Below are 18,479 nucleotides of genomic sequence, written 5' to 3' on the forward strand. Positions count from 1 at the left end.
AACTCTTCTTTTAGAAACCAGAACACATTCTGTGAACTGTGTTCCCCTTTCTTTAGGCATCTTTCACCTGTGATCACCTAAACACCTGTGATTACTCATGGAATATAGATAGGTACATAGATAGATAGATAGATAGATAGATAGATAGATAGATAGATAGATAGAAAGATAGAATAAATTCTCTCCTTATGCCTCATAAGACATAGGGGTGGACTTGAGTTGTGATGCATGGTGACAAGTATTGTCATCATTCAAGCCCGGTAACCTGCATTCCACTAATAAATCTCACATTAGGATAGAATACAATTCTGAATAATGTTCTCTGTGCTTCATCTTGAACACAAGTTGTCAAGAAGAAAGCAAAGTGACATTAAGTGGCACAAGCACTAAAACTCATGTATACGTACCACACATTTACACAGCAATGACAAATTTAATGACTTTCAGAGTCCCTAACAATGCTTGAAATAAAATGGAACATAACAAACCAAGTAATTCACTACTATATCAGACAGATCTCAAACTGTTTGTGCCTGGACAGCGTTATAACAAAACAAAACCAACAACAGACATCACACCAGGCCCCTGGTAATTCTTTGTCCTTCCAGCTTGTCAAGGAACTGAGGTGCAAACACTAACAGTCACTCAGTACAAAGTTTATGAGCCATATTCACAGTATTTATTTGCTTTTCTCAACCACATGATTGCATAAAGAGTCACACCCAGTCACTGACCTTTCTGTCCTCACTATAAAATCAGGTCTTTGGACATCTGTCACCACCCACCACAGTGGCTATAGCTGAACACTAAACAGAAAATACTCTGAAACTATAATTATGTCAGACAACTCTGACTGTACAGAAGAACTCATTTTCCCTTCTGAGTGGGTCTCGCCTGAAATAGTAAGGGAACTACGTGACACATTTGTGGTCAGGGATGAAGATTTATACATGGTGGTCTATCCCAAATCAGGTAAGTGTTAATTTTTTCTATCCAATCTTGTGCTTAAAGCTAATACCTTGTACTTGCTAAGGAAGCAATTGTCAATGAGCCGTAGTTTGTGCTCCCAAAGTGGAGAGTTGGAACTGCAAATCACCTATTTTAAATGTCAGGATTTTGCTCTCTCACATTCAGTCTATTGATGCTCAGACCTTTATAACCATGCACAATGTCTGAGTAACAGGAAAGTTAAACCAACATCATTCTCATCAAGATAGTGACAATCAAATATAACAAAGATATGGTGAAGTGACAGTTCAGTTGACCATCCAAGGAAATACACACAACAAATGGAATAGATCCAGGAACAGGAAACACTCACACTGCATTCTTGGAGGTGACTGAAGAGGAAGGAAAGGATGGACCTAGATTAAGAAACCATGTGTAAATGGAAATTAAATGAAGGAATTTGAAATTGTTAGATTATGAGAGATATGTTTTTTCCTTTTTTATTAATCTATTCTTGTTACATCTCAATGGTTATCCCATCCCTTGTATACTCCCATTCTTCCCTCCCTCCCATTTTCCCCTTGTTCTCCTCCCCTATGACTGTTCCTGAGGGGGATTACCTCCCCCTGTATATGCTCATAGGGTATCAAGTCTCTTCTTGGTAACCTGCTCTCCATCCTCTGAGTGCCACCAGGTCTCCCCGTCCAGGGGACATGGTCAAAGGTGAGGCACCAGAGTATGTGAGAAAGTAATATCCCACTCTCCACTCTACTGTGGAGAATGTTCTGACCATTGGCTAGATCTGGTAAGTGTCCATCAGTAGAAGAATGGATAAAGAAACTGTGGTACATATACACTATGGAATACTACTCAGCTATTAAAAACAAGGAATTCCCGAAATTGGTGGATAAATGGATTGAGCTAGAAATGATCATAATGAGTGAGTTAAGCCAGAAGCAGAAAGACTCAAATGGTATAGACTCACTTATATCTGCATATTAGCCCAAGCGGCATGTCCCATGAAGGCCTTCACTTAACAGGAAACTGAGACAGAGGGGAGGACATTCTAGTGGGACTCTAGATGAGAGAAGCATGGGAGAATGGCAAAGTAGAAGGATCCAGAGGGTCCTAGAAACCTACAAGTAGAACATTATGATAGGCAGATTTGGGCCCAGGGGTCCTGCTCAAACTAAGGCACCAGCCAAGGACAATAAAGAGAGATATGTTAAAGTAGAATGTTGCCTGCATATAACACGGGCTTTCCTATACTATCCTGAAGTGTGAACTATGGTCCTTTACATCATTGTTTACCTTCCTGAGAGGAATATTTCTGCTTAAACCAGGAATGCTGCAGCGTGATGTTTGTTTCCCTAGCTTAATACATTCAAAGGTCTTAAACAAACAGCTCCTATTTCACTAGAAGACTCTGCCTGCACAGTATCTGACAAAAGTGATGAATGCTAACTCCCCTGTATGTTTATCATTGCTTTTTTTGAGCAATCTGATATTTTCCAGAAAAATCAGCTCCACCATTTTTTTGTCAAGCATTTACTAAGCAAATATTTACTAAGTATTGATTACTAGGCAAGAGATGGACTCTGATCAGGACAATGCTTCCAGAATTTTGCAGCTGGAATAGCCTCAAGTCACATGTTACAGGGGTTATAAGGACAAACATATAGGTCACCATACTATCCCAGGATGATTTGTTATTTCCCAAGAACTACAATTCCCAGGATTCCAGGAAGTTACCTGGTTCCAGAGTAGGTGAGGTTTACAAGTTACTTTTGGCATTACATCACCCCTGCCCAGAATTGCATACTGGGTCAAGTATTTGTTGTTGGCATTTAAAATCTAATAACCATTCGAGTTATTATGTAGAAGGCACCTGGCAATGAGTGAGGCACGTCATTTATTTTACCTACGGTCCCTCTTTGTAATGTTTGATTATAAGCAGAAATTGTATAGAAACTATGTTTTAAAACCATATAATACTTAATTGTTTTATAAAGAGCAGGTTAAGTGTTCTATCATGTTGTAGAACTATTTAAGCTAATTAATCTACTCATTGACAATACTGGGCTCATTTTTTGTTTGTTAGTTACCATTATAGGTAACCATTTGTCCCTTATGCCAGGAAATCTCCTTTTGACTTAGCATTTCAGCTTGTTAGCTGGGAAAATACACAATGTAGTCTCCTCTGTCACTGCTTCCTGTTGATATTGGGATGTTGTTATAGGGCACTAGGAAGGTACAAATCTGGGCAGTGGGGTATTAGAAGCATCTGATTAGCTGATCCAGCTGAAGAGATATAGCACAATCACATTGACTGGGCTGGTTTATATCAGCTCTCAGCAATTCTAGAGCTGAGCAGTTGGCAGTATGTAAATTATCTCTGGGTGTATTCTGTCAGAAAAGTGAAAATCTGTTGAAACAAATATAAAAGGCATGGAAGTCACAGAGTCATGAACTTTCTGGAGTCGGAGCTTTGTATTTGTCTAAGGCTCAGCTTCATTGACACTGGGGCACAGGCGGGGACAAGAAAGAACAACGCCACCTACCTTGAGTATCTGGGGGTGCACACAATATAATCACAAGTCAGAATCTATTTTTAGAATAAATTCTAAAACCAACGTGACATAAAACCAAAGTGACAACAGCAAAATAAAACAACATTTAACAATTCTTTCTTGTACAACCCAGATGCTAGAGATCCATTAAAGGAGGGCCATTCCTAGAATTTCTTGGCTCCCCAGTTCCATGTTGGGCCTCCCCAAAGCCTCAACTTTGGCTTGCAAGTTCATGGAAAACTGAGGATGGTTTCTGAGCTTTGTAATTCTGTTGAAAGAATTTGGGGGCTGCAAGACACCGTCTCATACTCCAGACAAATGGTTTATGGAGGACTTGCATTAGGGTCTCCTCATTCAAGATAGGGTACCTCACAACCAGAATCCAGAAACAATGAAAACTAGCTTTTAAAAACTGCTTGCTGTTTTTCTCCAAGTGTGGCCATTCTCCTGAGATTCCACAGTACCTCAACTCTCAAGCACATTTTTAAAGTGAAGAGCAAATTTAAAGACTTTGGGGTGATTTTATGTTGGGGTTAATACACTTGGACTTGAGTGTTGTGCACGGTGACAAATATGGGTCTAATCTTATTTTTCTACATGTTGACATCCAATGAGACCAGCACCATTTATTGAAGATACTATTCCTTTTCCATTGAATAGATTTGGCTTTCTTGTCAAAAGTCAAGTAAGCATATGTGTGAGGATTTATTTCTGTGTCTATTCGATTCTATTGATCAACCATCTTATTGCTGTGCTAGTACCCATGCTGTTTTTAATTACTATTGCTCTACTATAGAACAGCTTGAGATCGGGTATGGAGATTCCTCCTGAGGATTTTTTATTGTATAGGATTGTTTTAACGATTCCAGGTTTTTTGTTTTTCCATACGAAGCTGAGAATTTACTTTTCAATGTCTTTAAAATATTGTGTAGGTATTTTGATAGGGATTGCATTGAAACTATAAATTGTTTTTGGTAAGATGGCAATTTTTACTATGTTTATTGTCCCAGTGCATAAACAAGGTAGATCTTTCCATCTTTTGGTCATCTTCAATCTCTTTCTTCAGGGATTTAAAGTTTTTTCAAACAAACCTTCACTTGCTTGGTTAGAGTTAATCCTATATATTTCATATTGCCTGTGGCTATTGTGAAAAGTAGTTTTCCAGATTTCTTTCTCTGCATGATTGTCATTTGTATATAGGAAGGCTACTGATTTTTTTGAGTTAATTTTGTATCCAGCCAAATTGCTGAAGGTGTTTATATCAACTGTCAGAGTTCTCTAGTGGAATTTTAGGCATCACTTATGTACACTATCATATCATCTGCAAATAGGGATAATTTGACTTCATCCTTTCCCATTTGGATCCCTTTGATCTCCTCTTGTTGCCTTATTGCTCTGGCTAGAACTTCAAGAACTATATTGAAGAGCTATAGATAAAATGGGCAGCCTTGCCTTGTTCCTGATATTAGAGGAATTTCCTTGAGTATCTCTCCATTTAATATGATGTTGGCTATTTCCTTGCTGTATATACCCCTTATAAAGTTTAGGTATGTGCCTTGTAACCCTGATCTCTCCAAAACTTTAAATGTGAATGAGTGCTGGATTTTGTCAAATGCTTTTTCTGTATCTAAGGAGAAGATCATGTAATTTTTTTCTTTCAGTTTGTTTATATGGTGGATTACACTGATGGATTTTTGTACATTAAACCATCCCTGCATGCCTGGAATGAAGCCTACCTGGTCATGGTGAATGATATCTTTGATATGCTTTTGTATTAGTTTTCTGAGTATTTTACTGAGGATTTTTGCATCAATGCTCATAAGAGAATATGGTCGGAAACACTCTTTCTTTGTTGGGTCTTTGTGAGGTTTAGGTATCAAAGTGATTGTTGCCTCATAGAATGTGTTTGGTAATGTTCCATCTATTTATATCTTTTGGAATAGCTTGAAGAGTATTGCTATTAGCTCTTCTTTGAAGGTCTCATAGAATTCTGCTACTGAAACCATCTGGACCTGAGTTCTTTTTGGTTGGGAGACTTTTAATACTGCCTCCATTTCTATAGGAGAAATGGGACTATTTAATTTGTTTATCTGATCTTGATTCAATTTTGGCAAGCGGAGTCAATCAAGAAAATTGTCCATTTCCCTTAGATTTTCAAATTTTGTGGCATATAAGCCTTTGATGTAATACCTTATTATTCTTTGAATTTCTTCAGTGTCTGTTGTTATGTCTCTCTTTTAACTTCTGATCTTCCTAATTTAGACAGTGTCTCTCTGCTTTTTACTTAGTTTGGATAAAGGTTTGTCTATCTTGTTGATTTTCTCAAAGAACCAGCTCCTGGTTTTGTTGACTCTTTGAATTTTTCTCGTTGTTTCTAATTTATTGATTTCAGCCTTGAGTTTGATTACTTCCAGACATCTACTCCTCTAGGATATTTCTGCTTCTTTTTTTATAGGACTTCCAGCTGTGTCTTTAAGTTGCTTATATGTGATATTTCCATTTTTTTTTATAAAGGCACTCAGTGCTACGAATTTTCCTCTTACCACTGCCTTCAATATGTCCCACAAATTTGAGTGTGTTTTTCCTTCATTTTCATTGAATTTCAGAAAGTCTTTAATTTCTTCCTTTATTTCTTCTTTGACCCAGGTGTCATTAAGTACAGAGGTGTTTAGCTTCCATGTATGTAGGCTTTTTGCTATTTCTGTTGTTGTTGAAGTCCAGCCTTAGACCATGGTGATCTGATAGGATACACGGTCTTATTTCAACCTTCTTGAATCTGTTGAGGCTTGCTTTGTGACCTACTATGTGATCAGTTTTGGAGAAGGTTCCATGGGGTGCTGAGAAGAAGGTATAATCCTTTGTGTTTGGGGGAAATGCTGTGTAGATATCTGTTCAATCCATTTGATTCATGACGTTGGTTAGTGTCATTATTTCTTGGCTTAGTTTCTGTTTTTATGACCTATCCTTCAGTGAAAGTGGGGTGTTGAAGTCTCCCAGTATTAATATGTGGGGATCGATATGTGGTTAATATTAGTTAATAGGTCTTTTACAAATGTGAGTGCCCTTGTATTATGAGTGTAGATGTTCAGAATTGTGATGTCATCTTTCTTGAGGTTACCTTTGATGAGTATAAAGTGTTCTTCCTCATCTCTTTTGATTAGTTATGGTGTAAAGTCTATTTTATTAGATATTAAAATGGCTACACTTACTTTCTTCCTGTGTCCGTTTGCTTGGAAAACTTTCTTCCAGCCTTTTACCCTGAGGTAATGTCTATCCTTCTGGCTGAGATGTGTTTCTTGGATGCAGAAGAATGTTGGGTCTTGTTATGCATCCATTCAGTTAGTCTGTGTCTTTTTATTGTAGAATTGAGACCATTTATGTTGAGAGATATTAGTTACCAGTGACTCTTAAGTACTTTGATTTTGATGTTGGTTGCAGTAGAGTGCTTGTGTGATTACATTTTTGTGATGGTGTAGTTATCTATTTCCCATGTAGTTTTGGTTGTACTTTGTCCCTTTGGGCTGTTGTTTTCTTTCTAGTAACTTCTGTAAGGCCAGATTTGAGGTTAGGTACTGTTTAAATTTGTTTTTATCATGGAATATCTTGTTTTCTCAATCAATGATTATTGAAAGTTTTACTGGATAGAGCAGTCTTGCCTGGCATCTGTGGTCTCTTAGGGCTTGCAGGACCTCTGTCTGGGCACTTCTGGCTTTCACGGTTTCTGATGAGAAGTTGGGTATAATTCTGATAGGTTTGTCATTAAATGTTAATTGGCCCTTTTCCCTTGCCACTTTTAATATTTTTTCTTTATTCTGTATATTTTGTGTTTTTATTATTATGTGACAGGAGGATTTTTCTTTTCTGGTCAATTCTATTTAGTGCTCTGTAGGCCTCTTGTATGTTTATATGCACCTCCTTCCTAAAATTAGGGAAATTTTCTTCAGTGATATTATTGAAGATATTTTCAGGGCCTTTGAGCTTGTTGTCTTCTCTTTCCTCAGTTCCTATTATCCTCAGATTTTGTTTTTTCATGTTGTCCTTGATTTCTTGTATTCTACATTTTTCTATAGGCTATAAACGTTTTAATTTATAGGTAATGCATTCATACAATACACAAGACATTCTCTCTACAAATGGGTATAGTTCTGAGTCTATTGAGGGGGGTCCTCTACTCCTTCAGCTGGGGGGGAGGTGTTTTAAGTTTATTAGCTACAATGGAACTTGGAATTAATGCATATCCCAAAGTGATATTGAAAAATAATCACTACAGTTCTGCAAACAGATGATTTGCTTAAAGAGTAAAACTAAAATTTGAACCAGAAGATAGGATAGAGGATAGAAGCAGGAAATTCAGAATGAGCCACTGACAGGAAGTGTGTATACAGCTAAATCAGTGTGATGCTAAATATCCCCACTGCCAGAAGTGTGGCAAAGCAAGTGTCAGAAGAATCACAAGGTACTCAGAAGTTTATAAGAATCTCCTCCTGGAGACCACAATGACTGTGGATAAAATTAAAAACAAGGAGGATACTACCACATGATAGACTTCTGAGGTAGTATAAAAAGACAGAACATGACAGGAATCAGACCTTCAACAGACTGGAAGACCTGGTAACCTCCTTCCTGTATCTTTCTTGACTCATTTCAGAATGACATGGCAAAATTTGCAAGTTTTTCTATTTGTTTGAGATGGAATCTGCCCCCTTCTTTTTTTTATTACTTTTTCATAAACTTTCTTTGTTGTTTAGGCCTAGTAATTTCTCTCTCACCTTTCTTTTTTTTTAATCTGTTGCAGAGTTACCTGTCTTTAACCATTTTTTTTATCTTCGTGGGCTCAAGATTTGGCTTCAACATTACATTTTGTGTGTTACTTTTCTCCTCAAACTCAACTTTTTGTGTTTGTCTTTGTCTACTTTTTCCTTTTCACTGGAGACCTGCACAAATGTGAACACTGAAAAATCATATTACAGAGTCGGTGGTAGACTATCTTGAAAGCTCTGCTGAGAAAATTAGTCCAAATTAGGTATATATCTAGAGCAATGGCAAAAAGTCGCCTTATTTTTTACCAAAATATCTCTAAGACAACTGACAATATTCTTCCTCTCTGGGACATCTGGAAACAGACCACCTAATGCTCATTGCTCTTAGTAGCATCCATAATCCCACTACTCCATAATATCTTCCACTTAAGTAGTATTCATACAAGTTTTAGTCCAAAGTCTCAATTTTTTTATATTTCCTCCATAATAGCATTGTAAGGCTTTTCACAACAATATTTCAGTCCCTGAAAGATTCTGTCATAGTTAATGTTCTGGGGAATTACTGTTTCTCTGTGAAAAAACAGAATGGCAAAGGCACATCATATAAAAATGTTTCCTAGTTTTGTTTGGTGTATGTTTACAACTTCAGAGGGTTATTCCATCATCATCATGGAAAGGAGCATGTTAGCAGACAGGCAGACATGGTGACAGGGTTGTAGATGATAGCTAGTTCCTAATATACATGCAGCATGGAGTAAAGATAGACACAAAGAAATATAGACACAGACACACACAAACACACACACACACACACACACACACACACAGAGAGAGAGAGAGAGAGAGAGAGAGAGAGAGAGAGAGAGAGAGAGAGAGAGAAAGCAGCATACTGAGAGGAATGTATAATGTATCCTGTCAGGTCTGATACTACGTCAGTGTCTGATTCTTTTATTCTGAAAGCATATAATTTGTTACAAGAATTATACCGTCCTAAAATTATAAGTGTATAAGGTGTGCATGGAGCACAGAAAAATTAAGGATGATTTTTCTGCTCTTTGTATGAGCAGAATAAATCTTCATTCATGCCATATGAAGAATGGTATCTAATAGTAATTCATAGGGGCTCTCTAGCCAATAAGCATTGTCTATGCCTAGACATCCATGTCCCAGCCAGTCTCAGAGCTATTCCGATCGGCTACATAAGTTACCTGCTTATTCTTCAGTTTAAATACTTCACATCCCAATTGTAAACCCCTCATTCACCCCCACCTGGTCCCCTCTCCCTCTCCTATCTCCTCTCCATCCCTCACTTAGTCCTTAGAAAGTGGAGCCCTACTCTCCTAAAATCTGATCTCAGCCTATCAAGTCTTTTCTGTACTACCTATAACCTCTTCCTCTGTAGCCTGCAAAGGCTGTTCTGGAAGGGGGGAGTGATCTAAGTTTGGTGGGCAGATGGTATGTTGGAAGTAGTCCCTACTCAGCACATATGGGACACACAAGGAAACTGTGCTGCTACATCTGAGAAGAGGGTGTAGATCTACATTGTACATGGTACTTGATTGATATTTCAGCTGTATTGTAGTGCAGTTATCCTGTATTATGCAGACAACATCCACTTATGAGTGAGTATATACCATGTGTGTCTTTCTGGGTCTGGGTTACCTAACTCAGGAAGATCTTCTCTACTTCAATCCATTTGCCTGAAATTTTCTAAATTTCCTTGCTTTTAATGCCTGAATAATATTCCATTGTGTAAATGTGCCACAGTTTCTTAATCCCTTCTTTGGTTGAGGGACAATTAGGTTACTGCCATTTTCTGGCTGTGGACATAGTTAAGCAAATGTCCTCATTGTATGGTGAAGCATCTTTCAGGTATAATCCCAGGAGTATTATGACTGGGTCCTGAGATAGAATTATTCCTGAAAAAGCACCAGATTGATTCCAAAAGTGGTTTTACAAGTTTGCACTTTCACAAGCAATGGATAAGTGTTTCCCTTTCTCCACATCCTTGCCATCATGTTTTGTCACTTGGGTTTTTGATCTTAGCCACTCAGATAGGTATAAGATGGAATATCAGAGTAGTTTTGAGTTGCATTTTCCTGATAAGTAGGGATGTTGAGCATTTATTTAAGTGTTTCTCATGCTTTTCATATTCCTCTGTTGAAAATTCTCTGTTTAATTCTGTAACCAATTTTTAATTTGATTATTTGGCTTGGTGGTGTTTAATTTATTGAGTTATTTATATATTTTGGATATTAGCTCTTTGTCAGATATAGGGTTGGTGAAGATCTTTTCCCAGTCTATAGGCTGTTATATTATTCTGTTGAAAGCTTTTCAGTATCATAAGGTCTCATTTATTAATGGTTGATATTAAGTGCTGAGCTGTTGGTGTTCTGTTCAGGTAGTTGTCTCCTCTGCCAATGAGCTCCCTACTTTTTCTTCTAACAGATATAGTGTATCTGGTTTTATTTTGAGGCTTTAACCCATTTGGACTTCAGTTTTGTTCAAGGTGTTAGATATGGGTCTACTTGCATTTCTCTGCATGTAAGTAACCATATGATTAGACCAGCACCATTTGTTGAAGATGGTATCAGTTTTCCATTGTATGGATTTGTCAAAAATCAAGAGTCCATATGAATGCGAGTTTATTTCTGAGTCATGGATTTGATTCCATTGTTCAACCGGTTTATTTCTATGCCAGTACCATGTTGGTTTTTTTTTCTTTTACTGTTGCTCTATAGTACAGCTTGAGATCCAGGATGGAGATTCCTCCAGAAGCTCTTTTATTCTATAGGATCATTTTAGGTATTCTGTGTGTGTTTTTTTCCATATGAAGATGAGAATTAACCTTTCAAGGCCAGTAAAGAATTGTGTGGGTACTTTTGAATAGGAATTGCATTGAATCTATAGTCTGATTTTGGTAAGATGGCCATTTTACTATGTTGATTCTCCCAATGAGCAAGCATGAGATATATTTTCATCTTCTGAAATCTTCAAATTCTGCCTTCAGAGTTTGAAGGGTTTTTTCATACAAATCTTTCACTTTCTTGGTTAGGGTAACACAAAAATACTTTATATTATTTGTGGCTATTGTGAAGGGTGCAGTCCCTAACTTTTTCCTCAGCCTATTTGTCCTTTGTATAGAGGAGGGCTACTGATTTTTTTACTTGATTTTGTATCCAGCCACTTTCCTGAACTTGTTTATCAGCTGTAGGAGTTCCTTCATAGAATTTTTGGGGTCACTTATGTGTACTACAATATCATCTGCAAATAGTGAGAGTTCGAAATCTTCTTTTCAAATTTGTATCCCCTTTATCTCCTTTATTTGTCTTACAGCTCTACCTAGGATTTTGAGTACTATAGTGGAGAGATATAGAGAGAGTGGACAGCCTTGTCTTGTCCACGATTTCAGTGGAATTGATTTAAGTTTGTCTCCATTTAGTTTGATGTTGGCTATTGGTTTGCTGAATATTGACTTTATTATGTTTAGATATGTGCCTTGTGTCCCTGCTCTCTCCAGGACTTTTAATATTAATGGGTGTTGGATTTGTCAAATGGTTTTTGGCATCTAAGGAGATGATCATGTGGGTTTTTTCCATTCTGTTTGTTTACATGATGAATTACATTGATGGATTTCTGCATATTAAACAATACCTGAATGCAGGAATGAAGCCTACTTGGTCATTGTGTATTATAGTTTGAGGTGTTCTTGAATTCAGTTTGTGAGTATTTTATTAAATATTTTTGCTTTCCATGTTACTTAGGCCTGTACTATATGCCTAATATCCCTTTATAAGTAAGTACATTCCTGTGTGTTTTGGGGTCAATGTTATCTCATTCAAGATACACTTTTCTAGTTCCACCCATTTGTATAAATTTTTATGAATTCCTTGTTTCTCTATCCATTCTTTGCTTGAGGGGCATCTGGGTTGTTTTCAGCTTTTGGATATTGCAAATAAATCTGGTATAAGAATAATTATGCAAATGTCCAAGCGTCTGTGAGTATATGCCCAGCAGTGGTAAAGATAGGTATTGAGTTGGAGCTATTTCGAATTTTCTGAGGAATCTCAAGTATAATTTCCAAGGTGGTTGTACAAGTTTGCACTAACACCAGCAATGGAGGAGTGTTCCCCTTTCTCCACATCCTCGCCAGCATGTGCTATCACTTGAGTTTTTAGTCTTAGCCATTTTGACTTGTGTGACATGGAATCTAAGAGTTGTTTTGATTTGAATTTCCCTGATTACTAAGGAGGTTGAGCATTTCATTAAGTGCTTCTCAATCATTCTATATTTCTCTGTTGAGCAGCCTACGTTCAGCTCTGTACTCCAGTTTTTAATTGGATTATTTGGATTGTTGGTGTTTAATTTCATATATATATATATATATATATATATATATATATATATATATATATATATATATATAAGTATCAATATTTTGTCACATGAAGGGTTGGGGAAGATCTTTTCCCAATCTCTATGCTACTGGTTTGTTTTGTTGACAGTGCCCTTTGCCTTACAGAAGATTTTCACGTTCATAAGAATCCACTTATTAATTGTTGACCTTGAAGACTGAGGTGCGGGGGTTCTGCTCAGGAAGATGTCTCCTGTGCCAACGAGTTCAAGGCTTCTCCCCATTTTCTCTTCTACTATACTTAGTGGATCTGGTTTTATGCTGAATTTTTTTAAATATACCTGGGCTTGAGTTTTGTGCAGGGTGATAAGTACTGATCTTTTTGCAATTTTCTACTTGTAGACATTCAGGTCGACCATCACCATTAGTTGAAGTTTTTTTTTTTACCATTGTATAAATTTGGTTTCTTTTTCAAAAATAAAGTGTCTTTAGGTATGTGGATTTCTTTCTGGATCTTCAGTTCAATCCCATAAAGCCACCAGTCTATTTCTATGCCAGTACCATGCTGTTTTTATTATGTTGGCTCAGTAGTACAGCTTGCAAAAAGGGATGGAGATACTTTAAGAAGTTATTTTATTGTATGGGACTCTTTTAGCTATTCTAGGTTTCCTGTTTTTCTCTGTGAAGCTTAGAATTGTTCTTTCAAGGTCTGTAAAAATTCTGTTGGAAATTTGATAGGAATTGCATTGAATCTGCAGATTGTTCTTCTAAGATGATCATTTTCACTATGGTGATCAGTAGACCCATAAGCATGGGAAATCTTTTTCTCTTCTGATATTTCTTCAATTTCTTTTTTTCAGAGATTTGAAGTTTTGTTTTGGATTTTCCCCTTACTTAGAGTTACACCAAGATATTTTATATTGTTTCTGACTATTCTGAATGGCGCTCTTCCCATACTTTCTTTATCAGCCCATTCATCACTTCTATACAGAAAGTCTACTGATTTTTTGAATAAACGCTGTATCCAGCTACTTTGCTAAAGCTGTTTATCAGCTGTTACCTTCTAGAATATTTGGGGTCATATAAATACTATTGTATCATTTTTGAACAGTGGTGTCTTGAATTCTTCATTTTTAACTTGCATCTTCTTGATCTCCTTATTTTTCCAAATAGGACTTCAAGCACAATATTATAGAAATGTGGAGACAGTGAACAGCCTTGTCTTTTCTATGATTTCAGTGGAATTTCTTTATTTTTTCTCAATTTAACTTGCTGTTGTCTATTGGCTTACTGTATATTTCCTTTATTCTGTTTAGTTAGGCATGTTGTATACCTGCTTTCTCCAAGACTCCTTTTTAAAATTAGTTTATTTATTATGTATTCAGTGCTCTGCCTGCATGTACATCTGCACACCAAGTGATGGCATCAGATCACATTATAGATGGTTGTGTGCCACCATGTGGTTTTGAGAATTGAACTCAAGACCTTAGGGAAAGCAGCCAGTGCACTTCTCTTCTTTGGGTCTGTGCATTATAGTATATTTATGCTTCAGAATTTGTCTCAAATCCACTTGTAAGTAAAGATATACCACATGCTCCTTTCTGGGCCCAGATTACCTCATTCAGGATGTTCTTTTATAGATCCATCCATTTGCCTGAATTTTTCATGATATTTGTTTTTTATAGTTGAGTAGTAGCCAGTTGTGTAAGTGTACCAGTTTCCTAATCCATTCGTCAATTGAGGGACATCTAAGTTGTTTCTAGATTCTGGCTGTTATGAATAAAGTTGTTATAAACATAGTTGAGCACCTTATTGTAAGGTGAAGCATCTTTGGATATGTTCCCAGGAATGGAATTACTGGGTATTGTGGTAGCACTATTCCCAAATTTTTGAGAAAGTGGCTGATTTGTTTCCAATGTGGTTGTACATGTTTTCACTCTAACTAGCAATAGAGGACTATTCCCCTTTTCTCCACCTCCTCACCAGCATTTGCTGTCACTTGATTTTTTGATATTAGCAATTCTGACAGGAATAGGATGGAGATTCAGAGTCATTCTGGTTTTCATATAGCTTGTGACTAAGGATATTGACAATTTATTTTAGAATCTGTTTCTAATAAAAGGGAAACAATAAGAATAAAAATTAAAAACCTTCCAAACTCTGTTTTTAAAATCTAATCTCTCTCAATTATAGGATCATATAAAATAAAAATTAAATCAAAATTTTTGTTTCAAGAGGGAAAAACTGAGCCGGGCAGTTGTGGCACATGTTTTTAATCCCAGCACTTGGGAGGCAGGGGAAGGTGGATTGCTGTGAGTTTGAGGCCAGCCTGGTCTACAAAGCAAGTCTAGGACAGATATGGGTATGAAGCACAGTTGGTAGCAGGCTTGGATAGCATGCATTAATCCATGGTTTTTATCACTAGAGCAGAGCAAACTGATGAGGATGGCCCACACCTGTGATCAATGCATTCCAGCGGGAGAGTCAAGGCAACCAGAAGTTCAACGTTATCATTGACTATATAGACAATTCTAGGGAAGCCTTGATTGTATGAGATTATACAGTTGGGGAGACAGAGAGACACAGACAGAAACACACACACATTCAGAAAGAGAGAGAACAAAAAGATCTGATTCTTCATGGGAACTGGCTACAGTGTCAACTTTATGTGGAATTTTTTTTGGTAAGTTTAGTTAAAATGAGTGACTTCTACCCTTCCTTCTCATACAGGAACGAACTGGTTGACGGAGATTGTTTGTCTGATTCATTCCAAGGGGGATCCTACATGGGTAAAATCTCTGCCTGTCGAGGAGCGTACTCCATGGATAGAAATTGGTGAATATAGTAGAACACTAAAAAATAAGGAGGACCCACGTCTCATCACCTCTCATCTCCCTGTCCAACTATTCCCCAAATCTTTCTTCTCTTCCAAAGCCAAGGTCAGTGTTAGTGTCCAGAGCTATGTGATCTATGCTTAGTTAACTCTTTCTATTTATTTATTTATTTATTTATTTATTTATTTATTTATTTTTAATGTATGTGTGTGTCTTTGTGTACATGGGTCTCCTTGTCATCACTTTTAACACACACACACATATGAGTGCCTGCAAATATCATAAGAGGATGCTAGATCACCAAGAACTGGAGATATTTGTGACACTGGAGATGGTTGTGAAACTTAATGTGGATGCTGTGAACTAAACCCAGTTCCTGGCAAACAACCCTGGTTATGAACCAAGCATATCTCCAGCTCCTAGACACCCTCTTTAAAAATCTCAGTGTTTTCATTTGTGTATGTGTGCATGGGTCTGTGTGCATCTCTATGTGTGTGCTCATGCTGCGGAAGTTATGGGGAAGCCTGAGGACAATTTGCAAGAGCTGGACAGGAAATTGAACCCAGATCCCTAGTTGTGGTGATCAGTAACTTTACCCACTGACCCACATCTCCCATGGAGGGCATTGTAACTCTGTCATGCATAACCATGCTTTGGGGATGTTGCCAAATACCTACCTCTCTGTGAATTTGGGGTTATTGCCCAAGGATTTCAGGCCTTGGATGATAGTGAGTTTTTGCCCTGAGGCCACACTGTTGACCAAACAGAAGTAGCTCATACACTTTACATCCAGTTAAGTGGCAGTGTCAAGATATAGTGGTAGATGTGTTGTATATTAGAGTAGTCAGTTAGCAGAGAGCATTTCATCACTTTCATCATTAAAGGATATGTTAACTTATCCAAAATTTAATTTCTACATCATACAGCATTTCTTTTTACTTAATTTGCCAATATTAGACTGAAATAGAGTGGGAATGCTTTTTTCTGTCTTTATTTTCCATCAGATTTAAATGTGATTTTAGCTAGACTTATCTATTCAAACAATGCATGGGAAAGTATAGAATTAGAAGAGGAAGACTGAAAATGTTCCCCATAAGAAAGGAAAGAATTTAAGAAGTCTAAGGAAAGGATAAATGAACGATACAGTGGGATACTATTAAACATGGAAAGTATAGACATAGGTAGTAACAGTGTGACCAGTAGAAAGGGGAACCCTCAAAAAGGGTGGACAGCTAAGAATAATAACTGGTTGGAAGAATTTGAAATTTATTTGTTACATATAATAAATAATATAAAAATATTTCTCAAAAATATATAGTGGTAGAACTTAGAAAAGTAAGCATTAACCAAAAATAAATTTATTGTACGTTTCATATATATGTATGTATGTTTATGGTGTGGTATGTGCACATCTCTATACATGATTGCATATGAATTGGTGATTTTACATATATATATATGTGTGTGTGTGTGTGTGTGTGTGTGTGTGTGTGTGTGTGTGTAACATACAGAAGATATGTTGCATGTGCATGTCTGTGTGGGTAGTGAATATAAGCATGTTTGACTATGTTGTGGTACAGGTGTATTGGGTATGTGTTGACAATTCTATGACTGTGTGTTATGTGTGTGAGCATATATTTTTGTGCATCTCTGTCTTAAGAATGTATTACCATCCAGTTTAGTTTGTTGATATTTTTCAGACAGGGTCTTGAAGCCCACACTGGCCTTGACCTCACTGTGTAGCTAACAATAACAAAGAGTTTATGATCCCTCTCTTCCAACTCATGAGTGCTAGAATTAGAGGGTTATGCTACTGTGCCCAACATGCAAGAGCTTATATGTATATTGTATACTATATATTCCTTTTATATTGATTCAAAAATTACTCTACCTTTAAATTTTTTATTTTACATATAGTGGTGTCTATGTGTGAACTTATTAGTGTGTATATGTGAGTATGCATGTTTTTTGTGTATGCATGTTTATTTGTGAGTCTGCATGTGTGTCTCTATGAGTGTGTATAGTTGTGTGTGTGCATATCTCTAAGCATGTGAGTAGGTTCGTGTGTATTTGTGTGTGATTTTAGTGCATGCTTAGATGTTATGTGTGTGCATATGTGTATTGAGTGTGTGTGTGTGTGTGTGTGTGTGTGTGTGTGTGTGTGTGTGTGTGTGTTTGTGGATAGTGTCAATGGACACTGTCCTGATGTCAGTTCTCTTTTCTATCCCGGGATTCCAGGGGCACAAACTAAGATTGTCAGGCTTGGTAGATTGCATTTTATGTGCTATGCCAATTCACTGGCTCCTAATTAATCAAGTTTAATTAAATAAGTTACTCCTGTACCATGCGCTGACTTACTCCTGTTAGTTGATGGCTGGGTATGCAGGATGTTGTTCAGGTACCAGTATTTTAAATCTCTGGATTGCTTGAGGTTTCATGGCAGATTTTACACCGAGTCTAGATGTCCAATGAGATCAGCACTCCTCAATCCTTTGCTGTGGCTGACAAATGAAAACGAGAAATGACCAGGAGAACTGGATATCAGAGCCAAGACAGATCATTATTATTAAACTTATTATTAAACTGCAGTCTAAGTATGTGACTGAACAGTGCCGTGTCCCTGTGTACAGACTTCCATGCAAACAGTGCACACATTATTAACCAGGACTCTGCTAGTGATCTTCCATCACACAACAGAAATGTAAAAACATCTACATTTGCATTACATGGAGGGACGTGTCAGAGGTCAAAAGGATATGCTTAAGTTGCAGAGGATCTGGCTTCCATCCTCAGCATTCACATTCATTGGCTCACAACCTGTTGCAGTTATTTTACCAGTATGGCCTAATAATGTTTATTATTAGGCCTATAATTATTATCATGGCAGTGTTCTCTAACCCCCTAGCAATCAATCAAGACACAGACACCTGTTATATTTTTTAAATAGCCTTAGTTAACCTGGGACAGGGCAGATTTTAATTCCCTTTACTACTTCCCATAGTGGGTAATGCAT

The 18,479-nt window shown here is 37.1% G+C and overlaps 1 protein-coding gene across 1 annotated transcript in view; it reads left to right on the plus strand.

Annotated features, from left to right (window-relative positions):
- Positions 1–758: 758 nt before the first annotated feature.
- LOC311591157 (3-beta-hydroxysteroid sulfotransferase-like) overlaps positions 759–18,479 on the plus strand; it is a 35,666-nt gene continuing 17,945 nt past the window's right edge. The window contains exons 1-2 of the mRNA XM_084770525.1: positions 759–972; positions 15,363–15,571. Coding sequence (XP_084626651.1) covers positions 837–972; positions 15,363–15,571 — 345 coding nt within the window. The 5' untranslated portion in view covers positions 759–836. The remainder of the gene's footprint in view (positions 973–15,362; positions 15,572–18,479) is intronic.

The sequence above is a fragment of the Acomys minous genome (genome assembly GCF_964271855.1).
Source record: "Acomys minous genome assembly, chromosome: 20".
NCBI lineage: Eukaryota > Metazoa > Chordata > Mammalia > Rodentia > Muridae > Acomys > Acomys minous.